General features: G+C 41.3%; 1 protein-coding gene and 1 pseudogene across 1 annotated transcript; both read right to left on the bottom strand.

Annotated features, from left to right (window-relative positions):
• Positions 1-3,425: 3,425 nt before the first annotated feature.
• SSTR1 (somatostatin receptor 1) lies at positions 3,426-8,117 on the bottom strand. Its single transcript, XM_020991402.2, has one exon. It carries the CDS (start codon positions 7,578-7,580, stop codon positions 6,417-6,419), a length of 1,164 nt encoding a protein of 387 aa, XP_020847061.1. The 5' UTR covers positions 7,581-8,117; the 3' UTR covers positions 3,426-6,416.
• LOC144455703 (uncharacterized) overlaps positions 7,713-12,785 on the bottom strand; it is a 26,710-nt pseudogene continuing 21,637 nt past the window's right edge.

Below are 12,785 nucleotides of genomic sequence, written 5' to 3'. Positions count from 1 at the left end.
TGTGACTCATCCTTCCCTAATATGATGTTCCTTCTTAATAAAGCTTAACACCCTCGCTTGTTTGCCTATTGTGGTTGGATGTTTTGCTGTAACAAACTGTGTACGTTTATTCGAACATCTTTTGTTCATTTTAGGTAAGAGTGAAGCTCATCTGATACCTGCTTCCCTCACCCTTTTATCCATGTTTGCATACTATTCTTGTATGCCACATTAATGACAAATGGTGAGTTCCACCTTCTTCCTCCTTTTTACACTGATGTACCCCTTTTACTCTTTTTTCTCTTTCTCCTTTTAAAACTCTCAGAACAAAACCAATCCAGCCCTTACCCCATCCCTACCTCATCCTAGGACTTCTGTTTTTCTTATTTGACTTCCTCAAAACCCTTTGAAAACATTAAGGTTCTGAAATGATTCTTATTTGTTCTACCCCATTAGAATGTTAGCACTACATCATAATATAGCTTCTTTTGATTTCTCAAATAAATTTACCTTTCTAGATTATTCTTCACTCTTGTGTTTGCATTTCAAAGTTCTAGTTTTCTTCATTAGTAATTCCTGAAAGTCCTCTATTCTATTAAAAATCTGTTTTTTTCTCCCGTAGGATTATACTCAGCCTTGCAGAGTAAATCACTCTTGGTTATAAGCCTGTATCTTTCGCCTTTTGGAATATTGTGTTTAAGAGATTTCTTCTCGTTTATGGTAGAAACTCCCAGGTCTTTGGTGATCCTGACTGTTGTTACTTGGTACTTGAACTTCTTTCTGGATTATTGCTATGTATTTTTTTTTTACATGGGAGTTGCAATTTTTAGCTATGATATTCCTGGAACTTTTCATTTTTGGGTCTCTTTCAGGAAGTCACTTTGTGCTCTGGTTCTGATAGATCTAAGAAATTTTGTTGTATGATTTCTTGCAATACAGAATCTAGGATTTTTAAAAAATCATATTTTCAGGAAATCCAATGATTCTTAAAAGATACCTTCTTGACTGGTTTTAAGCTTAGTTTTTTTTATATTCAATATCTTACATTATTATGATTTCATTCTAACATTTCTAGCTGTTTTGTGGATTCATTGATTTTATTTGATTTATTTTCATTTTTCTGGTGTCTTACTTGGGTAAGATTTACCCTCTTTCTCTTCTAAGCTATTTATTCTCTTTCCAATTCTTTCCTAATATGCTTTTATTTGATTTTGAAAAAATCAATAACTCCAATTCTTTTAGTTTTTTTTTAAATGTAGTTCTTTTGGAAAATCCACTTTTTCTTTGAGTCTTGGCTAGAAGCTTTTATAGAATTATTTCTTCATTATGGGGATCTCTAAACTTATGATGCTTTTAATACTGGTTGGTATTTTATTTGGTTTATTCACATCTCTAGCCTTAGTTTCTGAATTGGGGCTTCATGTCAGGGCCAGGTGTTCCCAGCTGTTGCATTCCAGGGTGGGGTGGTTGGCCTTACTTAGTCTTGCCTTGGGTCCCTTGGGTCCCTACATTGATCTCTATGCCCTAAGGCTAGGCCAGTGTCTTTGGGTTTCAGAGCACTTAATTGCATCACAGGGCAGACTTCTAGAGATCTGGGAGTCTCTGGCTTCAGTGCTGCTCCATGGCACTGGTTGTCACTACTCCCTTGGCTTCCAAGGTCTGGTTTCCTGTCCTGTGACTTTCTCATGGGGGTCCTCTATTCTGATGAGCATGGAGCCTTGTGAGCACCACATGTCTCTGCTACTGGCTTGTTTGCCTACATAGGCAGAGGCTTTGCTGGTGCTGCCCTTTCTTATTGTTCTTGGGTTCCTGGCTAAATTTTTGTCAGATTCTGTAGTAGAAGAAATCACTGTAGATTCTCATTGGATTTCTTGATCATTACTTTGGGGAGAATTTAAGGTTTTTGCTGCAGTCAGAACTAGGCAGACTGGAAGTGTCTGATATATTCTTTTCAATAGAGTTTAACCCACAGATAGCATACATAAACAGTCATGACATATCCCAATATCCTAAATTGATTAGTCTGAACCTACCAGTTACTTCTATTTATGTCTCTTTCTAATGCTCACTGGTTCAGTGGAAAATACTAATCTAATAAAAAGGAAGACTTCTTTTCCTTCCTACCATGGTATGCTAGAAGTCAGAAGCTATGCCATATCTTTAAATGGCACAAAACATAATGAATTATTACCATAGTATTAATGAAAGTCTGTCATGTTGAAGGGGGGAATGGTGGCCCCTGAAGGAAGAACTAGGAGCCTGGATTACCACTTGTCAGGTATATTGGAGAGAAGATGCTTCTTTTCAGGTATCAATTGACTTAGATGTCTGCTTAGGTTCCTATCAAATCTTAAATTATGTGATTTGTGTGGTCCTTGGGGAATTACACCTTAATGTTTGCTCTGTATAACTTCCTTCAAAGCCAAATTGGCTAGAATTTGAGGCAGCTAAATGGTGCTGTGGAAAGCATGCTGGACTTAGATTCAGGAAGACCTGAGTTTAAAATACATACACTTAACTAGCTGTATGTGATGTAAACTCTTTCAATCTCAGTTTCCTTATCAACAAAGAGAAGATCATAGTAGCAGATACCATAAAAGGTTGTTGTGAGGATCAAATGAAGTAATATGTGTAAAATACTTCACAAACCTTAAAGTACTGTATAAATGCTAGCTATTAATATAGAATGAGGTACTCATGTGAATAAAAATAAAATGTTGTCTTTAACTACAAAGGTGTTCAGTTTAGTGGGGGACCAAATAATATTCTGTAATGCTATAGGCATATTGTGTATTTTAAAGTCCCATGATCAAATGGGCAGACAGGATACATTCTAGTCCATACCAGCTCTGTTCTGATTCGAATTAGGCCCATTGGATTATTATTTTTTTTTTTTGGAAATTAATCATCAAGATCCCAGTCTAATAATTTTGTCATTTATCAGCCTCATTACCTTCACTACTCTGTAAAAAGGTATTTATATGAAAGATTGAGCAAAATAAAAGTTGTATTGTTAATATTCATTATTTAAAAGGCATTTGACATTTTCTCCCATATCTTCAACAACAGACCAGAAGAACTGGTCTCTCTTAGGTTATAGCCATCCCATAAGCAAGTTACAATATTCTGGTCTCAGAGTGGAAGGGATGAGGAGATGAGCCATAGAAATATCCTTTAGGTAAATAGGGGTATGCAAAGACAAGGCCAGAAAATACTTATACTCCACTTATTCTGACATACCTTTATAGAGCAGTAGGCAGTTGCTTTTCTCCCACAACCTTTTCCCCCTTTTACCTGTGTATGTGAACCAGCAGTTATTTGTCTTCACCACAAGGTCTAGCACCAGAAGCTTGATCTCTAATTTAATCTGTAACGCAAAGCCAGGGCTCCTAGTTAGTTTGGTAATGACAATAGGGAATAAGAATACTACTAATAAAAAGTAAATATCTAACATAAATAATCATTTAATAATTTTTGGAAACCTTAAAGGATTCTTTTTCTCATGATAAAGCTATGGAGTGGTGGTAATTCAAATCCATCTGATTAAAACCCAAGCTAATTTCCTTAGCCTATGGGGTACATGCTTCTGAGTGGTTGATTACAGCAATCAACTTAATATTGCAAAATTACACATATCCAATCCAATCTGACAAACATTTATTAAATACCTACTATGTACAAGGCACTGTGCTAGGCACTAGGGACACAAAGACTGAAACAATCCTTGCCCTCAAGAAGCTTACATTTACCGGGTATGTACAACACATAGATTAGTATACAATAATATGCCTTTTATTAAGCTAACATCACAGTTATATTGACTAGAATGACAGAATAAGAAGACCAAATTGGTATCTTAAGATAATTATGATTAAGGTTTTTTATATGTAAATTTCACTGTTTTTAACAATTCAATTCTCTTTAACAAATAAAAATATTTGGACCAAATTTTGTCTTAATTACAATCAAAAGCAACAGTATCCATTTTTTAAATGGGTCTTTTTTAAAGTTGCTATTTTAAAAGCAAAATTTTTGCTAAGGAAAGCTAACTAGTCTTGAAACATTAATTTTTTTTTTCACATAGTGGCTAGAATTTCTGTTTTGCTTCATCTGTTATCAATGGAAGAACATTAGGGTTTGTTTTCTGTATTTCTTTAATATTTATACCTGCTTACTTTCAAAAATGATTTGTGGTTGAGAATTTCTAATCATCTGACTTTGTAACAAGGCTCCATCTTACCACTCATTAATCTAGATTAATAGAATGCTTACTATGAGCTAGACTGAGTTCTTCCAGCTCCAATTTAGTTAGGGAGACATGCAATGTATATTAGCTATTCTTCCCATGTTCCCCAAGGAGCTAAGATTTCATGATAAGATAACTTCAGTTTGAACTAAGTCAAAGCCCAGGAAACACAGTGTTAAATGTTCCTTGGTCCTACAGTACTTAGTGTTTTATATGTTTCTGAGCTTTTAGCTTGAGTCCTTTTGAGTGGTATACTCTAGAAAGTGATTCACTAAAAAGGTTTCCTGTTAGCTATATTTGTCATTGTTTTGCTGGCACAGAAATATATATGTATATATGCATATATATACATATATACACACTATATGTATACACATACATACATATATTTAAATCTTCTCAAATGTGGCACACTATCATGCTTGAAGTGCGAAGAACTGGGACCTATCACTGTACATTGTAGGGCACTGATTGTTGTTAATATAATTTGTCATATTACAAACAGGAGACCATAATAAGAAATGGATGAAAAACATCTAAAATGTTTACTAGGTACACACCAAAATATGGAAAGAGAAAGGAAGGAAAAGAGAAAGAAAGGGGAGAAAAGAAGACCCTGAAAGGGTGAAGAATATCAGAAGGAGCCTTCTAGACTAGATCATCTTCTCTCTACCAGATTCTCTTGAATACAATTCAAAGACCTTGTATTTAGACTGGGGAGGGTAGGGAAGATAATTTTCAAATGCAGTCAGTGAGTGAATAAATGAATAAATAAATGAATGAATGAATGCACACACACATGCAGCTAAGATAGGAGGACTCATTAGCCATACTATTATAAAAATGGCAACCCTTAAAAGTTAAACTGCTGGAATCCTGATGGGTGGGGTAGGATCGGGGGTGTGGCATGAAAGAGGGTAAGAACTAGCAGCCACAGATTAATGAAAATCTTTTATCTGCTCTGGTCTGGCCCCACTTAATATCCCACAGATAGATTGGTTTTACTTAAGTCCTTGCACCCCATGGCTGGATTTTAGAAGTAGGGGCTGGGAGGTAATGTGGAGGAGGTGATGGAGATTACTAAGGGGTTAACACTATAAAACCAAACCTGATTTTAACCTGGGAATTACACTCTCTCTGCCTAAATTTTCTTGATCTATGATGTTAGCTGAATGAAGGAATATTAGAAATGAGTGCTAGGTAGTGGGAGGTGATAAGTGGAAGAAAAAGGAGGGAATCACCCCAACCTTGGGATTTTAGGCTCTTGGATGACTAAGCAAATGCTGGTGCTGTGTGTCATAAGTAAATTCCCATTGTTCTAAGCACCCAGCTCCCTCTGGGTGAGGGAGAAGGTAAATGTAGGACTGGGAATGGAAAATTTCTCCCAGTATTCTCCCAGGAAAGTTTTCTTCTTTTGTTTGGGAGAGTAGATTTGCTATCTATGATCCTGAACTTGGGTTAAAAGTCCCCTATTATTCCCTCATCTTTCTACGGAGTCCCTAAAAAAAAAAACCCAAACAGATGACGAGAAGGAGAGAAGACTTTTCTGCACGCCCTCCAGTGTTTCTCCTTCAAGGAGAAGTGTTTGGATATGGTGGCAGAGGATGAGAGTCCTAGGCTCAGCTACCTGTCCCTGCCTAGGTGAGTCCGGAGGAGGGCAAGGATGGTGAGATGGAGAAGAAATACAAAAGGAAAGTGACGGTATTAACAAAGGAATTTACCAGTTCCCCTTGTTGGACCAAACAAAGAAAGGTGGAGTAGCTGAACAGAGAGACTGAAGGTCCACTCAGAGGTTGAATAAGGTAACAACAACAACAACAAGTCATCAGCTAGAAAGGGACAGAAGGAGCCAGAGAGAAATTTTAAGAGGGGTTCAAAGGGTGGGAGAGAGGTGGTAGGGATAGGGACACTACAGAAAAGAAGAAGATTGGAGAAAGCATAGTATGCAATCCTGGACTCCATCCCGGTTTCATTGCCCTTGCTCAGTTCAGCTCCTTATCCCTTTCTTACAAAATTACAGTACTCCCATCTTTTCCTTATAACCTTTGCCAACTTTCCGGTATGCCCCTTCCCCCTTCAACTCGACCTGCACTCAGTCTTGTTATATTCCTTTCCGTCCATTCGAACAGCACCTCGCCCCCACCATCCCTGAGCCCAATTCACCACCTAGCATTGCTTTCCCAATAGTCCTTCAAAGGGTGCTAATCCTGGAGGTGCAGGTTCCGTTGCCATAGACGCCTCTGGATTCCACGTTTTCTGGTTGGTAGTCCTCCACGCTGTACCCCCGACTTTTGAGGGCGGTGGCGTAGTAGTCAAGCGGTTCCTCTGTGTTTTCCATCCAGCTAAGGCAGAGGATGCGCTGGAAGGAGCGCTTGAAGTTGTCCGAGAGGAAGCCGTAGAGAATAGGGTTGGCACAGCTGTTAGCATAGCCCAGGATGACTGAGAGCTGGCTCACAGTGGCATCGTCCTGTTCAGCAAAGACATTAACCAGCTGCACCACATAGAAGGGCATCCAGCAGATGACAAAGACCATTACCACCATCATCACCATCAGGGTAATTTTGCGCTCTGAGCGCTTGCGTTGTTGCCAGCCGGCTTTGAGGGCTACCATACGTATCTTGGCAATAATGAGCACATAGCATAAACAGATGGCCCCGACCGGGAGTAGAAAACCCATAAGGAAAGTATACAGGACGAAACCTACTAGCCAGCTCTGAGCTGGCTCTGGCATAAGCATATTGCAGGCCACCGTGCCATCGCTATTGGCAGCTGTGCGGGAGAAGACGATAATAGGCAGGATGACCACTAGCGAGAGCACCCACACCCCCAGGTTCACTACTTTGGCCACGGTGGGCCGACGGTAGCGGGCCGCCTTGATAGGGTGCACCACAGCGACATAGCGGTCCACGCTGAGCACAGTTAGGCAGTAGATACTAGTGAACATGTTGACTGCGTCCACACTGAGCACCAGGCGGCAGAGCAGCGCGCCGAAGGGCCAGTGGTGCAGCAGCGTGGAGGTGACTAGGAAGGGGACGCTCAGCATGAGCAGCTCATCTGCGATGGCCAGGTTAAGGATGTAAATGTTGGTGGCCGTCTTCATTTTGGCGTAGCGCAGGATCACATAGATAACCATGGAGTTGCCGCAGAGCCCCACGAGACACACCACGGAATAGATAAAGGAAATGAGGATGGCGCTCCCTTGTCCCTCGCTCAAGGTCCCATTCTGACTAGCGTTGCGCCCTGGCTCCTCTGTGCCCTCAGGGGCTATGGACCCTGGGCCGGGGCCGCCGCTGCTACTGCTGGGGCTGCTGCTAGAAGACGAGGAAGGAAACGAGGCAGTATTGTTGGGAAACATTCCGGTCTGGGTGGCAGGCGGGGTCTGAGATGCGCTGTCTCGCTCTGATCCTCCCCTAGTGCTCCGCAGTCTGTCCCGTTGCTCTTGGGAGCTCCCACTTCCCAGACTGTTCCTTCACCTGTTTGTTTCAGGTTACCGCTGTAGAGCACAGTGCAAGAGATTGCGGCTCGGAATGCTGCTCAGGCTCGGGAAGGCGGCAGGGTGCATTGCCGGAGTCTTGACTGAGCGCTGCTGCTTGATTTTCTGGGGCTCCGGGGAGCAGAATAGCTTGGGGAGGGGAAAGAAGGCTGGCTGAAGGACCAAGCTGCAGAAGATTAATTGGCGCGGCTCTGGTGCTGGTGAATGATTAATAAGCTCTAGCACGTCAGCAGCTACGAAGCGGAAAAAAAAGAGGGTGGAGGTCGATATAGTTATATACCGCTCCCAGTTTCCCCTGTTTTCCCCTCTTTATTTTTTCTTCCCAGCCCCAGAGACGAATCTACATGAAGTGAGACCTTGTTCCTGTTCCTGTCCCACAGAGGGATGGAGCCTGGCTAAACCCAACTCTATCTTCACGTCACTCTTCCCAATCTCTAATCAAAATTGGGAAGTTTCCCTGCATTGTTGGAGGGCTACCGATAGAAAGAGGCACTGCAAGACCTGAAACCTAGCTCCTGTGCCAAGGACGCTTGTGACAGCCGAAGTTCCCAGGGACAGATCTCTAGAGACCCACCAAACCTAGTTTTTTCCTCAGGTTCTGCCTTGTGACTCAAAGGGGAACCTCGATATACTCAATGCGCTGTGCTTGGTGACAGTCTTTAGTTTGCCCCTCCTCATTGACCCTTCTCTACTTATTTTTCTCTCTGAACCTCACCTACGCTAAGATCAACGTCCCAGTCCTCCTTACCTCCTTAAGCGCTGCTGGGATACAGACGCTCAGGTGATCAGTTCAAAAGGCATGTGCTACCTTTAAGCTCTTTCACATCCATAGCACTGTACAGGCTAAGCCTACCCATTACCCTTTCCCCCACCTCCTCCTCCCTCCACGCAATTCTCATGCAGTTTGGCAGGCCCCTACTGGTGCGCGCGCGCGCGCGCGCACACACACACACACACACACACAATTTGCATAAGATCCAGCGTTATATAAAGTTATGTAAATTCTTTTGGTATTGAATTTTTTTTAAAGAAGAAAAAATTTCAATAATAGGAATCAGCCACGTGTTTAGGAATAAATAAATAAATACAATCAATAAAATATGGCAAATAAGAAAAAAACCTGTTTGTCCAAATCACTCCAGGTCCGCATGACAATTATGGCTGAAATAGGATCTAGGGCTCCCTCTGTAGTATGCCGGGTAGTACTGGAAATCCATCCTGATTTTTAATGAAAACATAGAGGGGTCATGCTGCTGTGCCCTGACTACTTTGTTGCACGATAAAGACTATGGACTTCAACTCCGTTCAAGAAACATTTATTAACCTCATACTTTGGACTTGGTTTTGTGCATCCAAACTGTAAAACGAAGCAGTTTCTGTTCTTAAGAAGCTTACCTTCTACTAGAGAGATAAAAAATGCACACAAGATAATTTGAAGATCTGAAGAGCACTTGTAGTTTCACATAGAAGGTGGTCCCTGAGCTGAATGTGTGTAGGGTTATTAGTGTAAAGACAGACAAGAAAAAAAAAAAGAAATTGTTCTATAGTAGGGAGTGGAGGCTGACAGGAGAGCTGTGAAAGCCTTAAGAATAATTTCATGCAACATTTTTTGAGTATATTTTATGACTACATTTCAAGAATGTATATCATGAAACTCTCTGGAATCTCAGACTTCTATGTATTTGGGGGAAGAAGGAGTTTGCTCTTTATTAATGCTTCCAAACAAACCTGGGGCAAAACCAAGAGGGGGAAACACTAGGCAGGGAACTTTGCAGCTGCTGTTGCTAATAATGATGAGGATATTCTGATAAAGTGCTTTGCCTACATTGTTATGTAAATTATCACGTTTGATCAAGGACACAGAAGTCTCAGTGAAGTTCCAGACTAGATTTGTATTCAGATGGCTCTCTGTGGAAGAACGATTATATAGCAGAGGCAGTGTGGTGCAGTGTAAAGTGTGATGAACTTGGGAGTGCTGAACTTGGAGTCAGTGAGATCTGAATGCAAAGTCCAGCTCAACCATTACTCCTGTGTGATCTTGGGCAAGTCACTTAACGTTTACTGTTCTTAGGTTCCTCATCTGTAACATGAGGGTCTGGGCTATATGACTTCTTAGGTCTCTTCCAACTCTGTAGTGTCCCCAAAATTTCAAGACACCCTGCATACGGAGCTGCAATCCTATGAGCACCTAAATGAATAAAAAGGGACCCCTGAATGTTTCCAGCCTCATCTATCTCAAATTTACCTAGTTTTCTTCCAATGGCTAATGGCAAAGGGAGGTTCAAACTCCTCTAGCTGTCCTGTTTCTTATAAATTTTAACTTTTACACACTCCAATATCTTTACCACAAAGACTTCCAATACAGACAGGCTCCGCTAAATCTTTTTACTTGATTTTTCTTTCTCTCCTTCTGGCAGTTACTGAGACATAGCCCTCCCAGCTTCTAGTACTTTCTTAGGCCTTCTTTTCTGTACTAGTCTCTCTTTTTTGTCAAATATGAAAAGAAAAGAACAAAGAGTCACAGAGGTTGTGCAATTGCTGTTAACTCTGAAAATACCAAGGTGTTCACAACCACAGTTAACTCTAAGAAACAAAATAAAATAAAACCAAAGAACTAACAGTGATCATAAAGCAAAGAGCTTTATTATGTTGGGGGAGGGAAACTAGACACGTGTGCTGGGTCCTTCTCTAAGAGGAGACCCCCTTTAGTGAGGCCAAATTCTTAATACATATAGCAATGGCTACGCAGTGAGCTGTAGCCTTGACAATGGTAACAGCAACCACGAGAGAAATCTGATTCATAGCAGGGCTTCATGACCAGAACACGGCTCTTGAGGGTGTTTGTCTGAGCTCAGAGACCACTTAGGGCTAATGTGAAACAATTGCTATGGCAGAGTTCATCTAGAGGGTGAGTGCAAAGGATTGCTGTTATGCCAAGCTTAGGGCAGAGCTTGCTTACTGGGCCTTAGCTCTGGAAAACAGGGTGTCTCCCTAATAATAAAAAAGAGAAGAGAAAAAAAAATAGTCTTGTCATAGGGATCCTGATACTCTTTTTTCCCCATCTTGACCCCTTGGTGAAATAGTTCAACTCTGTATTATCCCTAGACCCCTTATCATATTGTTGATTGTGTCCTGCCAAGCCTCAGCCTTGGATTGTTCCTACAAGCTGCTGCCTTCACTCCTAACACACATATTGCTGAACAAACGTGGAGCAAATCACAGAACTGTTCTGACTGCGTCCACTACAAATGGCCCCTCACTGCTGCTAGGCAATCTTTCTATACCTTCCTTATGAACTCATTATCCCACAATTCTTGGTGGTTCTTCCAAATATTTTCATCTCTCCTAAAATCTCCCATGGGATCCCCCCACCTCAGCTGAGAAAACCTTATATTTTACAGAAAAAATTAAAGCCATTTGTTGTGAACTCCCTCTTCTCTTGTACTCCTTATCTTTTAATACCTAGATACCTTCTGCTACTCACTCTACTCCTTACTCAAGATAAACCCTATACAATGATCCCATTCCAGACCACCTCCTCCAACATACTGCCTGTCATCCCTATTTTTCTCACTTATCTTCAATCTCATCCTGTTTACTGGCTTTCTCCCTACTGCCCACAAATATGTCCATGTCTCTCCATCTTCAAAATACCTTCACTTGATCCTTCCATCTCTGCTATTATCTAATTATCTCATCTGCCCTTTGTGGCTTGAGAAGGCCATCTACAACAGGTGCCTCTACTTTCTTTCCTCTCATTTTCTTCTTGACCTTCCACAATTCAGCTACTGCCTTCATCATCCCATAGATTCTGCTCTCTCCAAAGTTACCATTGATCTCTTAATTGCCAAATCCAATGGCTTTTTCTCAATTCTCATTCTCCTTGACACTATTGATCACCCTCTTCTCTCTGAATTTTTTGACATTAATCTCTCCTGGGTTTTCTCCTACCTATCAGAACACTTCTTGTCAGTCTACTTTGCTGGATCCTCAACCAGGCCATGCCCTCTAACCATAGATGTCACACAAGACTCTGTACTGGGCCCTCTTCTCCTTCTATGTTCTTTCACTTGGTCATCTCACTAGCTCCAATGGATTTAATTATTATCTGTATGCTGATTATTTTCAAATTTATCTATCCTGCTCTAACCTCTTGTACCATTCTTGTACCTCCAACTGCCTTTCAGATGTCTTGAACTGGATGTCCAGTAGACATCTCCATACTGAACTCGTTATCTTTTCCCCTAAACCTTCCTCCTTCCAAAATTCCCTATTACTGCCAAGTCCAATTACTACCACTTTCCTCCTAGTCCCTCAGCCTGCGATCTAGATGTTGTCCTCAACTCCTTACTATCTCATCTCTAACCCCCAATTTTAATCTGTTGCCAAGACCTGTAGATTTCACTTTTGTGACATCTTTCAAATACACCCCCTGCTCTCCTCTGATACTGCCACCTTCATCACCTAATGCTTGGAGTATTGCAATAGCCTATTGGTGGGTCTGCCTGCTTCAAGTTCTTCTCCACTCAAACGCATCCTCCATTTAAGCCCCTGAAGTGGTTTTCATAAAATGAAAGGGTCACTATGGCACACATAAACACACACACACACACACACACCACTCCATAAACTCCAGTGGCTCTCTATCATCTCCAGGACCAAATAAAAAATCCTCAGTTTGGCATTCAAAGCCCTTTATAATCTACTTAACCCTCCACACTTTTCTATTCTTATAACTTATTCTCCACCATGTACTCTTTGATCTACTGACACTTGTTTTTACCTCTTTGCTCTTCCTCAAACAAGATACTCCATTTCTCAGGATACGCCATTTCCTCTGGCTGTCCTCCATTCCTAGAAAGCTCTTCCTTCTCATCTCTACCTCCTGGATTTGCTGAATTCCTTCAAATCCCAACTAAATGGAGCTTAGAGAAGTTACGTATCCTTCAGGTCCCTGCTTAAAGAGGTTAAGTGACCCCCTGTTCCATATAGCTAGTAAGTATGTAAGGTAGGATTTGAACTCAAGTCTTCTTGACTCCAAGTCTAGCACTATATGAGCTGTGCCAA

Source organism: Phascolarctos cinereus, unplaced genomic scaffold, assembly GCF_003287225.1.
Source record: "Phascolarctos cinereus isolate Bilbo 61053 unplaced genomic scaffold, phaCin_HiC Scaffold_2;HRSCAF=192, whole genome shotgun sequence".
NCBI lineage: Eukaryota > Metazoa > Chordata > Mammalia > Diprotodontia > Phascolarctidae > Phascolarctos > Phascolarctos cinereus.
Note: the sequence above shows the minus strand (reverse complement) of the source record. Positions and strands in the feature narration are given on the sequence as shown.